General features: G+C 42.2%; 2 protein-coding genes across 4 annotated transcripts in view; one reads left to right on the top strand and one right to left on the bottom strand.

Annotated features, from left to right (window-relative positions):
* The window catches only part of CKAP5 (cytoskeleton associated protein 5), a 124,879-nt gene that overhangs the window by 2,085 nt on the left and 104,401 nt on the right, over nt 1-18,393 (top strand). The gene's annotated exons all lie outside the window — the stretch shown is intronic.
* On the bottom strand, nt 14,469-14,985 carry LOC136320746 (translation machinery-associated protein 7-like). The gene has a single exon (XM_066253895.1). It carries the CDS (start codon nt 14,983-14,985, stop codon nt 14,791-14,793), a length of 195 nt encoding a protein of 64 aa, XP_066109992.1. The 3' UTR covers nt 14,469-14,790.

Raw genomic sequence — 18,393 nt, 5'->3', positions numbered from 1 at the left:
AGCATCAATCATTAGTTTTTCATTGCATGTTGCAACACCTTAGTTCAGGGGTCCCCAAACTTATTACACAGGGGGCCAGTTCACTGTCCCTCAGACCGTTGGAGGGCTGGACTATAAAGAAAACTATGAACAAATCCCTATGCACACTGCACATATCTTATTTTAAAGTAAAAAAAAACAGAACGGGAACAAATACAATATTTTAAATATTTTAAATAAAGAACAAGTAAATTTAAATCAACAAACTGACCAGTATTTCAATGGGAACCATGCTCCTCTCACTGACCACCAATGAAAGAGGTGCCCCTTGCGGAAGTACGGCGGGGCCGGAAAAATGGCCTCAGGGGGCTGCATGCGGCCCGCGGGCAGTAGTTTGGGGACTCCTGCCTTAGTTCATTGATTGCTCTCTCATATGCGCCTTCACCGTGAGCCCTCAGCAGACTGAGCAACCCGTTGCCGGAGCCATCGACCTTGGGTCCAAGCTGGTGGGATTTTGCTCAAACCAGATGAGCCCACGCTCAAGCTGGCGACCTCGGGGTCTCGAACCTGGGTCCTCTGCATCCCAGTCCGATGCTCCATCCACTGCGCCACCGCCTGGTCAACCTATACACAAATTTTTAAAGTCTGTTCATTCAGGCAATGGCAAGGAAAGGTCTGTACCTTATATACTTCATTACTTTTAAAGTTTTGATCATCAACTTTGAATTATGAACCTTGGTATAGTCTTAATTTTAGCAGCTGAGTTTTAGTTGCAATAAATTTGAGTATCTTCATATTATGAACACTGTTCTAGGTTTGGAGAAGGCAATTAAAAAGAAGAAACATCTTTAACAATGCCTTAGGATGTTGTTAAAAAACTTGATGAGGAATGGAAACTTTTCTTTATATTGGAGTAAAGCCAGGCTCTCTTAGGCGCCTTTGACTTAATGGAGTCTCATTCGTTCATTCAACAAATAATTGAGATTGATGCCTACTGTGTGTTAAACGTTTTTCTAGATTCTGGGAATACACTAGTGAACCAGAAAAAGACAAAGTCCCTTACCTAAAGAAGTTGGACAGTTTTATTTTTCAAACAGTTTGCCTTTATAACTTCTCTGGCCTGGCTTTGGTTCTTGAACAAAGTAAATGCTCAAATAGTTTTACTACAGTAGCTAACATTTATTGAATGAATACTTAGTGGATACCACATTTTATCATTTTAATCCTCACAACTTTTTACAGATGAGGAAATAGTATCTTAGAAAGGTTTTGCAACTTGTTCAAGAGCATATAACAGATAAAACCTGAATTTGAACCTTAGTCTGTCTCAGTGCCTTTGCTTTAATCTATGGTTGTACTACATATATGAAGTACAGTGGTACCTTGAGATATGAGTTTAATTCGTTCTGTAACCGAGCTTGTAAGTCAGTCAACTCATATATCAAACAAATTTCTCCCATTTAAAATAACTGGAATAGATTTAACCTGTTCCAGCCCTGTGAAACATCCCTAAACCATCCTAAATTATGAAAAAAGATGTGTTTTATTAAGAAACACACATGTGTACTTTAACAATGCATAACAAAATATCTATATAAATAAAAATGTAAATGTTCCTTTGTTCAAAATCTTAAATCTCCGAAAGTTCTTCACCGATTGCTTTGAAATTTTGACACAACGTTGCATTCAAATACACGTGTGTTTTTATGTTTGTTTTTTGTTTTGTTATTTTGTTTTTTGTATTTTTCTGAAGTTGGAAACGGGGAGGCAGTCAGACTCCCCATGCGCCTGACCAGGATCCACCCGGCATGCCCATCTGGGGCATTGCTCTGTTGCAACCAGAGCCATTCTAGCGCCTGAGGTGAGGCCATGGAGCCATCCTCAGCGCCCGGGCCAACTTTTGCTCCAGTGGAGCCTCGCCTGCAGGAGGGGAAGAGAGAGACAGAGAGGAAGGAGAGGAGGAGGGATGGAGAAGCAGATGGGCGCTTCTCCTGTGTGCCTTGGCCGGGAATCGAACCTGGGACTCCTGCACGCCAGGCCGATGCTCTACCACTGAGCCAACCGGCCAGGGCCTTTTTAATGTTTTTATATACCTACTATTATATAGATGTCACCTGTGACAGGTAAAAAATGTGCTTTTGTTGAAAAACAGCGCCATCTGTTGGACGTAAAAGCAACACGCTATACTAAATATTTTACGATTCCATTTCAATGTTATGGGAGAAATATAAATTGCACATGGCTGAAGATATTTTCCGTCGAATACACAAGGAAAATTCAAATATGAACATGGATTTTACAGCAGAAATCAACAACGAAGCGTTGATAATGATTGAAGATTTGTGCTTAGAAATCATGAACATAGTTCTCAATTGGGAATACCATCACCAAATCGATCTACTGCTGCCTCATTCGATGTAGAATTGTGTCATGAACAAAATTACAACACGGGTGATCTTTTCTCGTATGTGCAATCAAATATTCCTAAGCTAACACTTGAGCAAAAAGGCATTTATGATCAAATAATGCAAATTGTCAATAACGGGGTTGGAGAAATCTTAGATGTGCCAGGAGGAACTGGTAAAACGTTCCTAATTAGATTGATTCTGGCAGCAATTCGATCCCAAAATGACATAGCCTTAGCTCTTGTGTCGTCCAGAATAGCTGCGACATTGCTACCAGGTGGAAGAACTGCTCATTCAGCTTTGAAATTGCCATTGAACATGCAATTCATTGAAACTCCCACGTGCAACATTTCCTCGTGGAAATGGCATCTGGCATGGGAAAAGTATTGCAGAAATGCAAACTTACGATTTGGGATGAATGCACAATGGCACACAAAAAATCGCTTAAGGCTCTTGATTGATCATTGCAAGATTTGTGTGGAAACATCAGACCATTTGGGAACGCATTAATAATGCTTGCAGGAGATTTCAGGCAAACATTACCTGTAATTCCTTGATCGACACCAGCGAATGAAATAAATGCTTGCCCGAAATACCACTTTGTGTGACATATAAAGACGTTAAAATTAGCTACAAATATGAATGTCCAGCTGCAAAACGATCGATTAGTTGAGATATTCTCACATCAATTGATGGAAATTGGGAACAGAAAGGTGCCGGTTGATTTGACCTCAGGACAAATTTCATTGCCTCATAACTTCTGCAATTTAGTGACGTCAAAAGAAGAATTGGTTGAAAAAGTATTTCCCAATATTCAAACCAATTTTAAGAATATCGATTGGCTGAGTGAACGAGCTATTCTTGCGGCCAAGAACAAAGATGTTTACGAACTTAACAATATTATTCAGTCTAACATTCAAAGTGAGACAGTCACATACAAGTTCGTCGACTGTTGTGGAAGCAGATGAAGCAATTAATTATCCAACAGAATTTTTGAATTCACTCGATCTGCCAGGGATGCCACTGCACATATTGCAATTGAAAATCGGCATGCAGTTGCCATGTTGCGAAATATCAACCAGCCAAAGCTTTGCAACGGCACGCGGCTTGCAGTAAAAAAATTAATGAGCAACGTTATAGAAGCAACAATCTTTTTTTTTTTTTTTTTTCATTTTTCTGAAGCTGGAAACAGGGAGAGACAGTCAGACAGACTCCCGCATGTGCCCGACTGGGATCCACCTGGCACGCCCACCAGGGGTGGTGCTCTGCCCCCCAGGGGGGGATGCTCTGCCCATCCTGGGCGTCGCCATATTGCGACCAGAGCCACTCTAGCGCCTGAGGCAGAGGCCACAGAGCCATGCCCAGCGCCCGGGCCATCTTTGCTCCAATGGAGCCTTGGCTGCGGGAGGGGAAGAGAGAGACAGAGAGGAAAGCGCGGCGGAGGGGTGGAGAAGCAAATGGGCGCTTCTCCTATGTGCCCTGGCCGGGAATCGAACCCGGGTCCTCCGCACGCTAGGCCGACGCTCTACCGCTGAACCAACCGGCCAGGGCAGAAGCAACAATCTTAACAGGACCTTTCAAAGATGAAGATGTCCTCATTCCTTGCGTTCCTATGATTCCAATGGATATATGCCATTTCTATTTAATTGCGGTTCCCAATTCGATTGGCATTTGCAATCACCATCAGCAAAGTTCAAGGCCAATCTTTAGAATTGTGTGATTTAGATCTAGACACGGATTGCTTCTCACATGGACAATTATATGTTGCATGTTCTAGAGTTGGCAAATCAGACAATCTCTATATCTGCACAGACAATGGAACAACAGAAAATATTGTATATCCATAAGCATTGTGATATTAAACATATTAGGAACGCGTGCTTTCTCTTTCTTTTCTATTTAACCAGACTGAACCACAGCAACACGTGGCCAGGTACAGCTAGTATGAAATAAAAGAAAAAAGGGTTATTTAGTACTGTATTCTTACCTTGGAGACAGATGAGTGCGACTAACAGAGGCGAATAGTGGAGGAGGGAGGGAGGAAGGGATGCAGGCACTGTAGACACGTAAACTAAAACTGTACTTTCTTAACACTAAATGTAAACTAAAACTGCACTTTCTTTACTTTAAACAAAACTAAAACTGCGGCAGCTTCCCAAATTACGACTCATATCTCGGAATTTCGCTCGGATCTTCAACAAAAATATGGTCTGAGTCGTAGCTCGTATCTTAAAAAAATTTGTATGTTGATCTGCTTGTATCTCAAGGTACCACTGTAATAGGATCTGTTAGGAAGAATTTGGGAGCAATTTCTGGATGGAATCTCCCTTGTTTTGTTAATACTTCTATTAGAGAAATGATGAAATATGGATGATAGGCATGGTAGTTTTTAGAGGGAAGATGGAGCAGTTTAAAATATAGTATTTACGATATGGGAGAGGGACAGCTGTGACAGTTGGTGGGGGTGGATAAGGAAGCATAAAATTAAGATCTTGATCTAATTATCATTGATGGATTCCTGGTGATCAGTGTTGAAGAGGTTTGAGATTCTTAAACAGTTCTCATATTCTTACCTCTAGAGTAGCGGTTCTCAACCTGTGGGTCGCGACCCTGGCAGGGGTCGAACGACCAAAACACAGGGGTCGCCTAAAGCTATCGGAAAATACATATTTATTTTAGGCGACCTCTGTGTTTTGGTCATTCGACCCCCGCCGGGGTCATGACCCACAGGTTGAGAATCGCTGCTCTAGAGTATTTAGAATATGTTACTTAGTTCATTCCTGTTAGGGCAGTTCCCCTGTCTACTTTATAGATCTCAATCACATTAGCATATTCTTTTTGGCCTTTGAATTTGCTGTTCTCTTTCTGGAACCTCTCACCCTGCTGTACCCCTACCTCAAGGCTGTCTTTGTATACAGGCTCTACTCAGGTCTCAACTCAAATGTCATCTCCTTAAAGAGGCATTTTCTCAGCTCCCAATTAGAGTAGCCCATTTGGTTGGTCACTTTTACTTTAGTTTTCTTTTTTATTTAATTCATAGGATTTATAATTACCTGATAGGTTATTTGTTTGCTTGTATATTGTCTGATTTCCTCACAAAAATGAAAGCAGAGCACAGATCCCCCCCCCCCCATCTGTGAGGTTACCTCAGTGCCTCATATAATCCTTGGAACAAAAAAAGGTGGTCAAAAAATATTTGTTCAACAAAATTGGCAAAACCATCATAGTCTGTCTTCTCTGTGTGATCTAATGATACAGTATATAACTAAACTGGCTGTATTGCCTTGTCTTTGGATGTGAGCAGGGTCTCAGACACATCTGGAAAGTCTTCAACTAAAAAAACTGGGGAAATGATAGTTTGTTGTTTGTATTTTTTCTGAAGTGAGAAGGAGGGGGGAGGCAGACAGACTCCTGCATGCGCCCAACTGGGATCCACCAGGCATGCCCACCAGGGAGCGGTGCTCACCCATCTGGGGCGTTGCTCTGTTGCAACCAGAGCCATCTAGTGCCTAAGGTGGAGGCATGGGCCAACTGCTCCAATGGAGCCTTGGCTGTGGGAGGGGAAGAGCTAGAGAGTAAGGAGAGGGGGAAGGGTGGAGAAGCAGATGGGCACTTCTCCTGTATGCCCTGGCTGGGAATCAAACCCTGGACTTCCACATGCCGGGCTGACTCTCTACCATTGAGCTAACCAGCCTGGGCCGGGAAAATGATAGTTTTAATGTTTGTGTCTATTGAGAGGAAAGGTATATCTGGCTCCCCATCCCTCTACTTTTACTTTTTCCAATTTTTAAAAACTTTCAAATCTAGCCTGACCAGGCAGTGGCGCAGTGGCGCAGTGGATAGAGCATTGGACTGGGACACAGTAGAACCAGGTTCAAAACCCCGATGTTGCTGGCTTGAGTGTGGGCTCATCCAGCTTGAGCGCAGGGTCTCTGGCTTGAGTGTGGGATTATAGACATGACCCCAGAGGTCGCTGGCTTGAAGCCCAAGGTCACTGGCTTCAGCAAGGGGTCACTCTGCTGTAGCCCCCCAGTCAAGGCACATATGAGAAAGTAATCAATGAACAACCAAGGTGCTGCAATGAAGAATTGATGCTTCTCATCTCTCCCTTCCTACCTGTCTGTCCCTCTCTCTGTCTTTCTCTCTGTCTCTGTCTTGCTAAAAAAGAAAATTTCAAATTTACAGAAAATTTTAGGGGTACTGGTCAAGTATATCATAGGATGTCCCTCTTTTGGGATTTATTTGACATTTATCTCATCATTAGACTGGGATATGGGTTTTTGGGAGGAAGATCATAAAGTATCCCATTTATCATATACCACAGGTACGTACTATCAACATGACGTATGACTATTGCTGTTGACTTTGGTCACCTGCCTGATGTACTATTTGTCAGGTTTCTGTACTGTTAAACTACTCTTTGTTCCCTTTCCAAACTGTCCTCATGGTCAATATTTAAGGAGTGAGGAGTTAGTCTCCCTGACCTTTGGGGTGGAGTATGTACATAATTTATTTGGAATTATTCTGCATGGAAAATTTATCTCTCTTTTATCTTTTTTTTTTTTTTCTTTCTGAAGCTGGAAACGGGGAGAGATAGTCAGACAGATTCCTGCATGCGCCCGACCGGGATCCACCCCGGCACGCCCACCAGGGGCAACGCTCTGCCCACCAGGGGGCGATGCTCTGCCCCTCCGGGGCATTGCTCTGCCTCAACCAGAGCCACTCTACTGCCTGGGGCAGAGGCCAAGGAGCCACCCCAGCGCCTGGGCCATCTTTGCTCCAATGGAGCCTTGGCTGCGGGAGGGGAAGAGAGAGACGGAGAGGAAGGAGGGGTGGGGGGTAGAGAAGCAAATGGGCGCTTCTCCTATGTGCCCTGGCCAGGAATCGAACCCGGGTCTCCCGCACGCCAGGCCGATGCTCTACCGCTGAGCCAACCAGCCAGGGTCTCTCTTTATCATTTTTAATTTAGTCAAGTATGTATATCAGTATGGATTAAAGGATATATCGTTCATGTTTTGAGTTCTATTCCAATATTACTTTATTTTGTTTTTCAGATTATTCCAACTTTGCCCATTGGGAGTTCTGTCAGTTGGCTTCTGTGCTCTTTTAACATACCCACAGCAGCATGCATGTGCCTGTGTGTATGTGTTGTAGTGGTGGTATTTATTTAATTATTTTGGAGCATTTCTCTTACTGGCACTATAAGATGCTCCAGGCTCATCTTGTATATTTCTTGTCACAATGCTAAAATCAGCATTTCTCCAAGGAGCTCTGGTGCCTTTTGTTGGAGAATGGTATAAGAAACCAAGATCTAGTCTCTAAGTGTTCTAATTGCTACTGGGGTATTGTTTCTTTTATGCCTTCTCAGCTAACAGAGTAAAGAAATATATGTGTGTATGCAACCTCGTGTATAAAATGTATATTGTGTAGACATGTATAAATACATGTCTAAAAATGTTTCTATATGTAACCATCTGTAACTATATTAAGTTAGACATGAGTTCTTACTGATATCTACAACTCTAATCTATTACCACATAGATCATTGTAGCCTTCTCCCCTTGCTGATCTATGAATTTCCACTTCAACAGTGAGAAACCTGGCTTTCACCATCCACCATTTGTTTACTTAATCATTCAATTCCAGTATACACGTGTAGCAGTATCAGAATTGTTAGCCCATCCTTCCTTGGGAAAGAACTTGATCAACTAGAGTACAGTGCTTATGTGCAATTCCTTTTGCTTTTAGTCTTACAGACTCCATTCATTTCCAAAGTTACCTAGGTTAGCATCTTTTCCCCAGCCGCTGCAATGAGGTTGTTTCATTTGTAATACAGATTCTTTTGTCACAGTCTGCATTCTTTTCTGGGACCCCCCAACCTCCTGAATTTAAAATGAACAGTCTCCTAATATTAAAATTAGCATACATTAAAGTTCAATCTTTATATTGTAAACTACTATAGGTTTTGAAAAATAATGTCATTTATCCACCATTACAATATCCTGACAATAGTTCACTGCCCTAAAAATTCCCTGTACTTCATCTATTTGTCCTTTTCTTTCTCCACTAGCCCAGGCTAACCACTGATCATTTATAGTTTCCATAGTTTTGCCATCTCCAGAATGTCATATAATTGGGATAATATAATATGTACCCTTTCAAAATGGCTTCTTTCACTTAGCAATATCTATTGAAAGTTTTTGCACATCTTTTTGTGGCTTGATAGCTCATTTCTTTATATTGCTGAATACTATTCTATTGTATGGATGTACCACAGTTTGTCCATTCACCTATTGAAGGATAATTTGGGCACTTCTAATTTTTGACAATTATGAAAAAAAGCTGCTCTCCACATTTGTGTACAGGTTTTTGTATACATTCTTTTGAGTAATAACTAGGTGTGAGATTGCTGGATCATATGGTATGATAATGTTTAGCCTGTGAGAAATTGCCAAACTGTCTTCCAAAGTGACTGTATCAATTTACATTTTCACAGCAGTGACTAAGAGTTTCTTTTCCATGCCCTTGTCAGCATTTAATTTTATCTGGGTTTTTTGTTTGTTTGTTTGTTTGCCATTCTAGTAGGTGTCTGTCTAGTGCTCCCTCTTTAAAATTTGTTCTTTTTTTTTTTTTTTTTGCCTGACCAGGCGATGGTGCAGTGGATAGAGCGTCCACTGGGATGCAGAGGACCCAGGTTTGAAACCCCGAGGTTGCCAGTTTGTGGGCTTACCAGCTTAAGTGCAGAGTTGCTGGCTTGAGAGTGGGATCACAGACATGACCCCACGGTTGCTGGCTTGAGCCCAGAGGTTGCTGCCTTGAACAAGGGGTCACTTGCTCTGCTATAGCCCCCCAGTCAAGGCAGATATGAGAAAGCAATCAATGAACAACTAAGGAGCCAAAATGAAGAATTGATGCTTCTCATCTCTCTCCCTTCCTGTCTCTCTGTCTCTGTCTGTCCCTCTCTCTGTCTCTGTCACCAAAAAATTTTCGTTTTTTATAACATAGATTTCATTTTTTATGCAGAGAAATGTTTTTTATATTTTTGGTTTGTTTGTTTTTTAAGTGAGAGGAAGGGAGCTAGAGAGACAGACTCCCATATGTGGCTGACTGGGATCCACCCAGCAACTCCTGTCTGGGCCAATACTTGAATCAACTGAGCTATCCTCAGTGTCTAAGGCTGATGCTTGGACCAACCAAGCTATCCTTAGTGCCCGGGCCGATGTTTGAACCAGTCCAGCCACTGGCTGCGAGAGGGGAAGAGGGAGAGAAAGGGAAAGGGAGGGGAAGAGAAGCAGATGGTCACTTCTCATGTGTGCCCTGACTCGGGATTGAACGAGGGATGTCTGGACGATGGGCCAACACTCTATCCACTGAGCAAACAAGCTAGGGTGTGTTTTTAAATTTAATTTTGTTTTTTAATTTATTGATTTTAGCAAAAGAGAAAGGGGGGGAGGAGAGAGAGAGAGAGAGAGAGAGAGAGAGAGAGAGAGGAATATAGATCTGTTCCTGTATGTGCCCTAACCCAGGATTGAACTAGCAACCTCTGCACTTTGGGATGATGCTATAACCAACCAAGCTATCCAACCAGGGTGAGAGATGTTGTTTTTTTTTAAAGAGGGAACTTTTAAAAGTACACTTCTATTTCATAATAATTTTAGATTTGCAGAAAAGTTGCAAAGATGATATATAGAATTTCTGTATACGTCTTACCCCATATCCCCTCCTGTTAACATCTCACATGGTATACTACTTGTCAAAAGTAAGACACCAACACTGATGCACTGCTTTTAACTCAACTCTAGATTTTGTTTAGAGTTCTACAGGTTTTTAAAATTCATCTTGCCTTTCTGTTTCAAATCCACTCCAGGGTAACCCATTGTATTTAGTTGTCATCTCTTTGAGTCTTCTCTGATTTTGACAGTTTCTCAGACATTCTTTGTTTTCATAACCTTGACAGTTTTGAGGAGTACTAGTTGTTTATTTTGTGGAGAAAAGGTGGAAACCTTTTTCCTTTTGGGTTTGTCTGATGTTTTTCTCAGTATTTGCCAAAGGTTATGTGTTTTGGGGAAAGAATGCCACAGAATATCATCATTTCATATCAGAATATGTGATATCTATGATGTCACTGATAATGTTAACCTTCATCACTTGGTTAAGGTAGTGTTTGCCAGGTTAAGTAGTAATTTTACTAGTTTTCCTTTTCTTTTCTTTTTTTTTTTTTTTTGTATTTTTCTGAAGCTGGAAACGGGGAGAGACAGTAAGACAGACTCCCGCATGTGCCCGACTGGGATCCACCTGGCACGCCCACCAGGGACTACGCTCTGCCCACCAGGGGGCGATGCTCTGCCCCTCCAGGGCTTCGCTCTGCCGCGACCAGAGCCACTCTAGCGCCTGGGGCAGAGAGGCCAAGGAGCCACCGCAGCGCCTGGGCCATCTTTGCTCCAATGGAGCCTCAGCTGCGGGAGGGGAAGAGAGAGACAGAGAGGAAGGAGAGGGGGAGGGGTGGAGAAGCAGATGGGCGCTTCTCCTGTGTGTCCTGGTCGGGAATCGAACCCCGGACTTCTGCACGCCAGGCCGATGCTCTACCACTGAGCCAACTGGCCAGGGCCAAGTTTTCCTTTTCTACATCTATTCTTTGAAAGTAAGTCTAGTCCGCTTTCAGAGGGGGTGGAGGGCTTAAGTTTCTTCCTGTAGGGAAGAGTATCTACAAATATTATTTGGAATTCTTGCCTCAAGGAATATTTGCCTCTTCTTACCCCATTTATTTCTTTATTAAACCATTTATCTGTATCAGTATGTGTATCTGCTTTGTACTTTGAGTTATAATCTTATTCTGTGTTATTTGCTTAAATTGTTCCAACTTTGACCATTGGGAGCTCTTTCAGGTTGTCTCCTGTTTCCATTTGACATGCCCCATTTTTTTTTCTTTTTGAGCATTTCCTAACTTCCTGGTACTACAAGATGCTCCCAGCTCATTTTATGTTTTCCCTGCCCCAACCCTAGAATCAGCCATTTCTCCAAGGAGCCTTGGTTCCTTTTATTGTACGGTGGTACATAGAAACCAAGATGTGGGTGCTCAATGTGCTCATTGCTGAGGTGTCATTGTTCCTAGGCCCTTTCAGTAGCTAGAGCTAGGTAATATATATATTATATATTAACCTATGTATATTAACATATATATATATAATTAACCTATGTATTTGCACATACATATAATTGTTTCTGTATCTTTCCATCTGTATTTATATTAAACTAAACATGAATTTATATAATTCTCGCTAATTTTCAGAGGAAACTGTGGCCCCCCAAAAGTCCTTTTTGTAAGTACTTTTTACTGCAATCTACCTTTTCACCCTGATAACACTTTTTTTTTTACAGGGACAGAGAGAGAGAGAGAGTCAGAGAGAGGGATAGATAGGGACAGACAGACAGGAAGGGAGAGAGATGAGAAGCATCAATCATCAGTTTTTCGTTGCGACACCTTAGTTGTTCATTGATTGCTTTCTCATCTGTGCCTTGACTGGGGGGCTACAACAGACTGAGTAACCCCTTGCTCGAACCAGCGATCTTGGGTCCAAGCTGGTGAGCTTTTTGCTCAAGCCAGATGAGCCTGCGCTCAAGCTGGCAACCCCGGGGTCTCGAACCTGGGTCCTCTGCATCCCAGTCCAATGTTTTATCTACTGCGCCACCACCTGGTCAGGTCCCCTGATAACACTTTTTTTTTTTAAAATATTTTATTTATTGATTTTTTAGAGAGAGAGGAGTGAGAGAGAGAGACAGAGAGAGAGAGAAGGGGAAGGAGCAGGAAGCATCAACTCCCATATGTGCCTTGACCAGGCAAGCCCAAGGTTTCGAACCGGCGACCTCAGTGTTCCAGGTCGACACTTTATCCCACTGCACCACCACAGGTCAGGCCGATAACACTTTTTAAGTGTCACAGAAAATATTGTTTTCCTTTACTTGACAATAGCAGTTGTTTGATCCTGGGATATAATTTTTGTTTAGAGTTGCATTCAAAGCCTAATGGTCAGACATTTTTGCATAGATATGATGTTAGATAAGACATGGAGACCTTGTTTCTCTTCTAACATGATATTTGTTATTTTATTGAGATTAGAAATCTGTTTTGGGCCCTGGCCGGTTGGCTCAGCGGTAGAGCGTCGGCCTGGCGTGTGGGGGACCTGGGTTCGATTCCCAGCCAGGGCACATAGGAGAAGCGCCCATTTGCTTCTCCACACCCCCCCCCTCCTTCCTCTCTGTCTCTCTCTTCCCCTCCCGCAGCCAAGGCTCCATCGGAGCAAAGATGGCCCGGGCGCTGGGGATGCTCCTTGGCCTCTGCCCCAGGCGCTAGAGTGGCTCTGGTCGCGGCAGAGCGACGCCCCAGAGGGGCAGAGCATCGCCCCCTGGTGGGCAGAGCGTAGCCCCCTGGTGGGCGTGCCGGGTGGATCCCAGTCAGGCGCATGCGGGAGTCTCACTGTCTCTCCCTGTTTCCAGCTTCAGAAAGAAAAACAAACAAACAAACAAAAAGAGAAATCTGTTTTGATAATTTGACTGTATTTCTTAGAGATTTGTTAGTAAAGTGAGTTTTAAGTTCTTTCTATAAAGATGAGGAGAAAGTTCAAGTCTTTCTTGAAATGCAGCTCATTCGTTTAATGTGGATTTTTTTCCTTTTTTTAGTCATAAGACTTAAAGTAGCATTTTGTTTATCTGAAAGTCAACTATCAGGCAATAAACCAAAAATGTCTTTTCAGCAAAAATCACAAATTTTATTGACTTTCCTCAAGTAGATTCTACTTCCTCTTTAATGAACTATTTTATGTACAATAGTGCTTGGTTCTGGCTCAGGTCAGTAGTTCAGTGGATAGAGTGTTGGCCTGGCGTATGGATCTCTCAGGTTTGATTCCCGGTCAGGGCACACAGGAAAAGTGACTATCTGCTTCTTCTCCCCTCCCTCTCTGCCTTCTCTCCCTCTTCTCTTTCCACTATTGATTTGAGCAAGGCCCCTGGTGCTGAGGATAGCTCTGTTGGAGAATATCAGCCCTTAGCTTGGTACTCTAGCATTGGCCCCAGATGGTGTTCCCAGGTGGGAACACCGCGCATGCGAGAGTCTGCCTCACTATCTCCCTCCCCTTCTCTCACCTAAAAAAATAAAAAATAAAAAATAAAATAAAATAAAGGAGTGCTTGGTTCTTTAAATCAAGAGCTAAAATTACAAAGGTGACACTGCTAACTAGAAATATTAGCTTGCTCACAAAGATTAAAGAAGGAGAGCTGCCCTGGCCGGTTGGCTCAGCGGTAGAGCGTCGGCCTAGCGTGCGGAGGACCCGGGTTCGATTCCCGGCCAGGGCACACAGGAGAAGCGCCCATTTGCTTCTCCACCCCTCCGCCGCGCTTTCCTCTCTGTCTCTCTCTTCCCCTCCCGCAGCCAAGGCTCCATTGGAGCAGAGATGGCCCGGGCGCTGGGCATGGCTCTGTGGCCTCTGCCTCAGGTGCTAGAGTGGCTCTGGTCGCAATATGGCGAAGCCCAGGATGGGCAGAGCATCGCCCCCTGGGGGGCAGAGCACCGCCCCTGGTGGGCGTGCCGGGTGGATCCCGGTTGGGCGCATGCGGGAGTCTGTCTGACTGTCTCTCCCTGTTTCCAGCTTCAGAAAAATGAAAAAAAAAAAAAACAAAAAAAATAAAAAATAAAAAAAAAATAAAAAAAAAAAAAAAAAGAAGGAGAGCTACAAAATATAAAACATTAAAATTCAAAAAGCCACAATGGGACTATTTCGTTTTGGTATATGAGTCCCTCATACCTCTGTGCCAGTAGATCTTGAGGCTATTGCTGCATTGATTACTCAAATGAATTATCCTGAAGAGTTTAAATGGTTATCTCTATACTTTGTTTAAGAAGACTAAGAGGTTTATGTGTTTTCTTAGATTAAGATGAAAAAAGTCACATAAAATAATTGGTGTTTCAGGAATAAATCTCCGATACTGGCAGACTTTGCTGTCTAGAATATCTTATTCTGTAATCAGTTTTGCTGTGTGATTTTTTTGTACCATTTGTTTTTTATCATTTTATATTCTTTTTTTTTTTTTTCCAAATGAGTTGGTTTAATTCAGGTGTACAGAATTTGGGGCAGTACAGACTAAGAACACACTTGGACAGGATTCTGGCTGGGTTTGCTCTGACCGCACAGCTAAGGCTGAAATGGCAGTGAGAACTAAAGAGATGAGCGAGCCACTACACGTGGTTATTATCATTTTTTTTACAAAAGTTTATTCTTAAATATACAGTAGGCTTCCAGACAACACTTCATTCTAGCTATACGTGGCAAGAGATGTTATGACAGGGAATCCAGATGTTAAAACAGGAATGGAATTAAGGATCATCACCATTGCCCCAGGCTCAAGGAACAGCTCACTTTTTGCCAGATTTCTTAATTCCACCCGATGCTAGGGGGCCCTTCCCCGCGGCCTTCGCTTTTAGCTCTTCAAGTTTCTTCTGCTCCTCTTTTTGCTTCTGCTTGAATGCCTTATCTTCCTCGTCCATCTCCTTGGCCTGTTTCTTGGGCTGCTTCAGGGGCTTCCTCTTGCCATCTTCGCAGCCAGACATGGCGCCTGCTGCTCATTTCATATTCTTATCTACTTGCATTATGAGTCTCGTTTGCAGATTTTAGAACATATTTCAATGCTATAAGTACACTTTTCTTTTGATTCCCCTCCCCCCCTTTTAAATGTGGTACATTTCTTTAAAAAAAAGTCTAATGAAAACTTCCATCTAGATATAGCACTCATTGGGGAGTAAAGACCAAATTCTTTCTATTCCTAGTTTCTTGAATATTTTTTTAATCATGGAGGATGTTAAATCTTGTAAAATGCTTTTTATTGTATCAGTTGATGTGATCATGTATGTGGGTTTCATTCTTCATTCTTTTAGTGAAGGACGTTATGGCGTGCTTCATTGATTAATTTTGCTATTTTGAACCATTCTTGCATTCTAAGAATAAATCTCACTTGGTTATGCTATATAATTCCTTTATTTTTTGCTATATAATCCTTTTAATACAAGGATGGGCAAAAGTAGGTTTACAGTTGTTCCTATGGCAGATAATATGATAATACATAATAAGGCAAGAATAAACTCTTGTATTTTGTGTACTTAGAACTGTAAACCTACTTTTGCCCCACCCTATGTACTGTTGGATTTGTTTTGCTAATATTTTGTTGAGGATTTTTGCATCGATATTTATCAGCAATATTGGTCTGTAGTTTTCTTTTTATTGCATTAATTGAACACAGGCCATTAGGGGAGGCCTACTCTAAATATGATACTGACTACTTGGTGCCACAAATTGTGCTAAATGACTCAGAAATTCTTCTCAGCCCTGGCCGGTTGGCTCAGCGGTAGAGCGTCGGCCTAGCGTGTGGAGGACCCGGGTTCGATTCCCGGCCAGGGCACATAGGAGAAGCGCCCATTTGCTTCTCCACCCCTCCGCCGCACCTTCCTCTCTGTCTCTCTCTTCCCCTCCCGCAGCCAAGGCTCCATTGGAGCAAAGATGGCCCGGGCGCTGGGGATGGCTCTGTGGCCTCTGCCCCAGGCGCTAGAGTGGCTCTGGTCGCAACATGGCGACGCCCAGGATGGGCAGAGCATCGCCCCCTGGTGGGCAGAGCATCGCCCCCTGGTGGGCGTGCCGGGTGGATCCCGGTCGGGCGCATGCGGGAGTCTGTCTGACTGTCTCTCCCTGTTTCCAGCTTCAGAAAAATGCAAAAAAAAAAAAAAAAAAAAAAAGAAATTCTTCTCAATACTATGTATATGGAGAAAGAAATACAGTTCATATTTCTGACTTCTTGAATCAGTGTTTTTACCTTTTACCACATTACTTTCTTTGCCAAGGCATAAAAGGCTGATAATTAAAATTTTGCTTTTTAGGTAGCTTGTGTGAATGCCAGCTTTTTGGCCTGGGGACAAAATATATTCTACCAGGGTTTAGAGTGTCTGAAAAAGGAAAGTGATGCTAGACCTCACATGTAAGCAACTATGGTTGTGGATTATTATTGCCTCTGTGATTCTAATGTAAAGCCAACTACCATTCCTTTGCAGTTATCTAACCAAGGGCCAGAGAGAATGGGGCTTTGAGTTTTTACCACTGAAGTAGAGCACTTTCCAAACGTTTGACATTAACTGCAGCTAGCTTAGTAATTGAAGAACTTGGAATTGCAAGCATGCTATTTATTATACATAAATAGATGTGGAACACTGTTTCATAAAATTTTAGAGGTAGCAGAGTTGTTAATACTCCTTGTTTTATGCATGAGAACACTAAAGCCCTCAAAGATTAAATAAATGATATCCCTTAGGTTTCTCAGCTAGTTGATGGCAGAGTTAGGATCTAGGGCTGTAAATTTTCTTCTTTCCAGCCCAGTACTCCTCTCAGATTTTTTTAAACAGTGCCTTCCTATACATCTGCTTGAACTCTATGGTATTCAACTTTTTAAATTATAAGGTTCTACTAGTTAGTAGCAGAAGTTTTTTTTTCTTTCATTTTTAAACTCATTGAATATTTAATACATTTTAAAAATAATACATTATTTGTTATAAATTTAACGAAGGAAAGATCCATATCCCTACCACCCAGTTTAAGAAATAGATCATTGCTGGCCCTGACTGGTTAGTTCTGTCAGTTAAGAGCATCATCCTAAAACAACCTTGGGTTCCAGGTCCAGGACACATGGGGAACTACCAAAGAATGCATGACTGAGTGGAATGACAAATGAATGCTTCCCTTCCCATTCCCCTTTCTCTCCTTTTCTCTTTCTAGCTCTTTAAAAAATCAATAAAATATTAAGTTCTTGCTACCTGCCTCCCCAGCCCCTGGCAACCATTACTCTACTTTCTGTCTCTGTGGGTTTGCCTAACCTGGGCATTCTCTCTCTCTCTCTTTTTTTTTTTTTTTTTTTTTACAGAGACAGAGAGAGAGTGGGGGATAGATAGGGACAGACAGACAGGAACGGAGAGAGATGAGAAGCATCAGTTATTAGTTTTTCATTGCGACACCTTAGTTGTTCATTGATTGCTTTCTCATATGTGCCTTGACCGTGGGCCTTCAGCAGACCAAGTAACCCCTTGCTCAAGCCAGCAACCTTGGGTCCAAGCTGGTGAGCTTTGCTCAAACCAGATGAGTCTGCGCATAAGCTGGCGACTTCAGGGGTCTCGAACCTGGGTCCTCCGCATCCCAGTCCGATGCTCTATCCACTGCGCCACCACCTGCTCAGGTTAACCTGGGCATTTTCTACCAATGGAATCATACAACATATGGCCTTTTGTGTCTGTATTGTTTTACTTAGCATAATGTATTCAAGGTTAACCCACATTGCAGCATATATCAGTACTTCATTCCTTTTTATGGATGAGTGATATTCCCTTATATAGGTGTACCACATTTTATTTACCCATTTATCACTTGATGGATTTTTGGGGTTATTCCCACTTCGGGCTATTAACATTTATTTACAACTTTTTGTGTGGGCATATGCTTTCAGTTCTCTTGGTATAGGTTGTTAATGTCAAATATTTTCCAATTTATATGCTCACCAGCAATGTATAAAAATTCAGACTCTTCCCTTATTAAAAGCATTTTTTGTAATATTGAACACAGTATTTACAAAGTTTCTTAATATTTTCTTGTAAGCTTCTTTTTGCTTTGTAATTAAGAGAATTATACTATTGATAAAGCTGTTTTTTTAAGAAGATGTTTAATATGACTTGCTATATAAAGACATTGTTGAGGAGTTTTAGTTAGGCTGCAGGAAAACATCTGCATGTTGGAGAACCATTCTGACTGACAGATGTGTAATGTCTGTTTTGGTTTATTCTTACTAGCAGTACATTTTGTTTATCCTTACTTTTTTTGTTTGTTTGTTTGTTTTTTGTATTTTTCTGAAGCTGGAAACGGGGAGAGACAGTCAGACAGACTCCCGCATGCGCCCGACCGGGATCCACCCGGTACGCCCATCAGGGGGC

Source organism: Saccopteryx bilineata, chromosome 1, assembly GCF_036850765.1.
Source record: "Saccopteryx bilineata isolate mSacBil1 chromosome 1, mSacBil1_pri_phased_curated, whole genome shotgun sequence".
Classification (NCBI taxonomy): Eukaryota; Metazoa; Chordata; class Mammalia; order Chiroptera; family Emballonuridae; genus Saccopteryx; species Saccopteryx bilineata.
The sequence above is the reverse complement of the archived record's forward strand: the minus strand, read 5'-3'. Positions and strand labels throughout refer to the sequence as shown.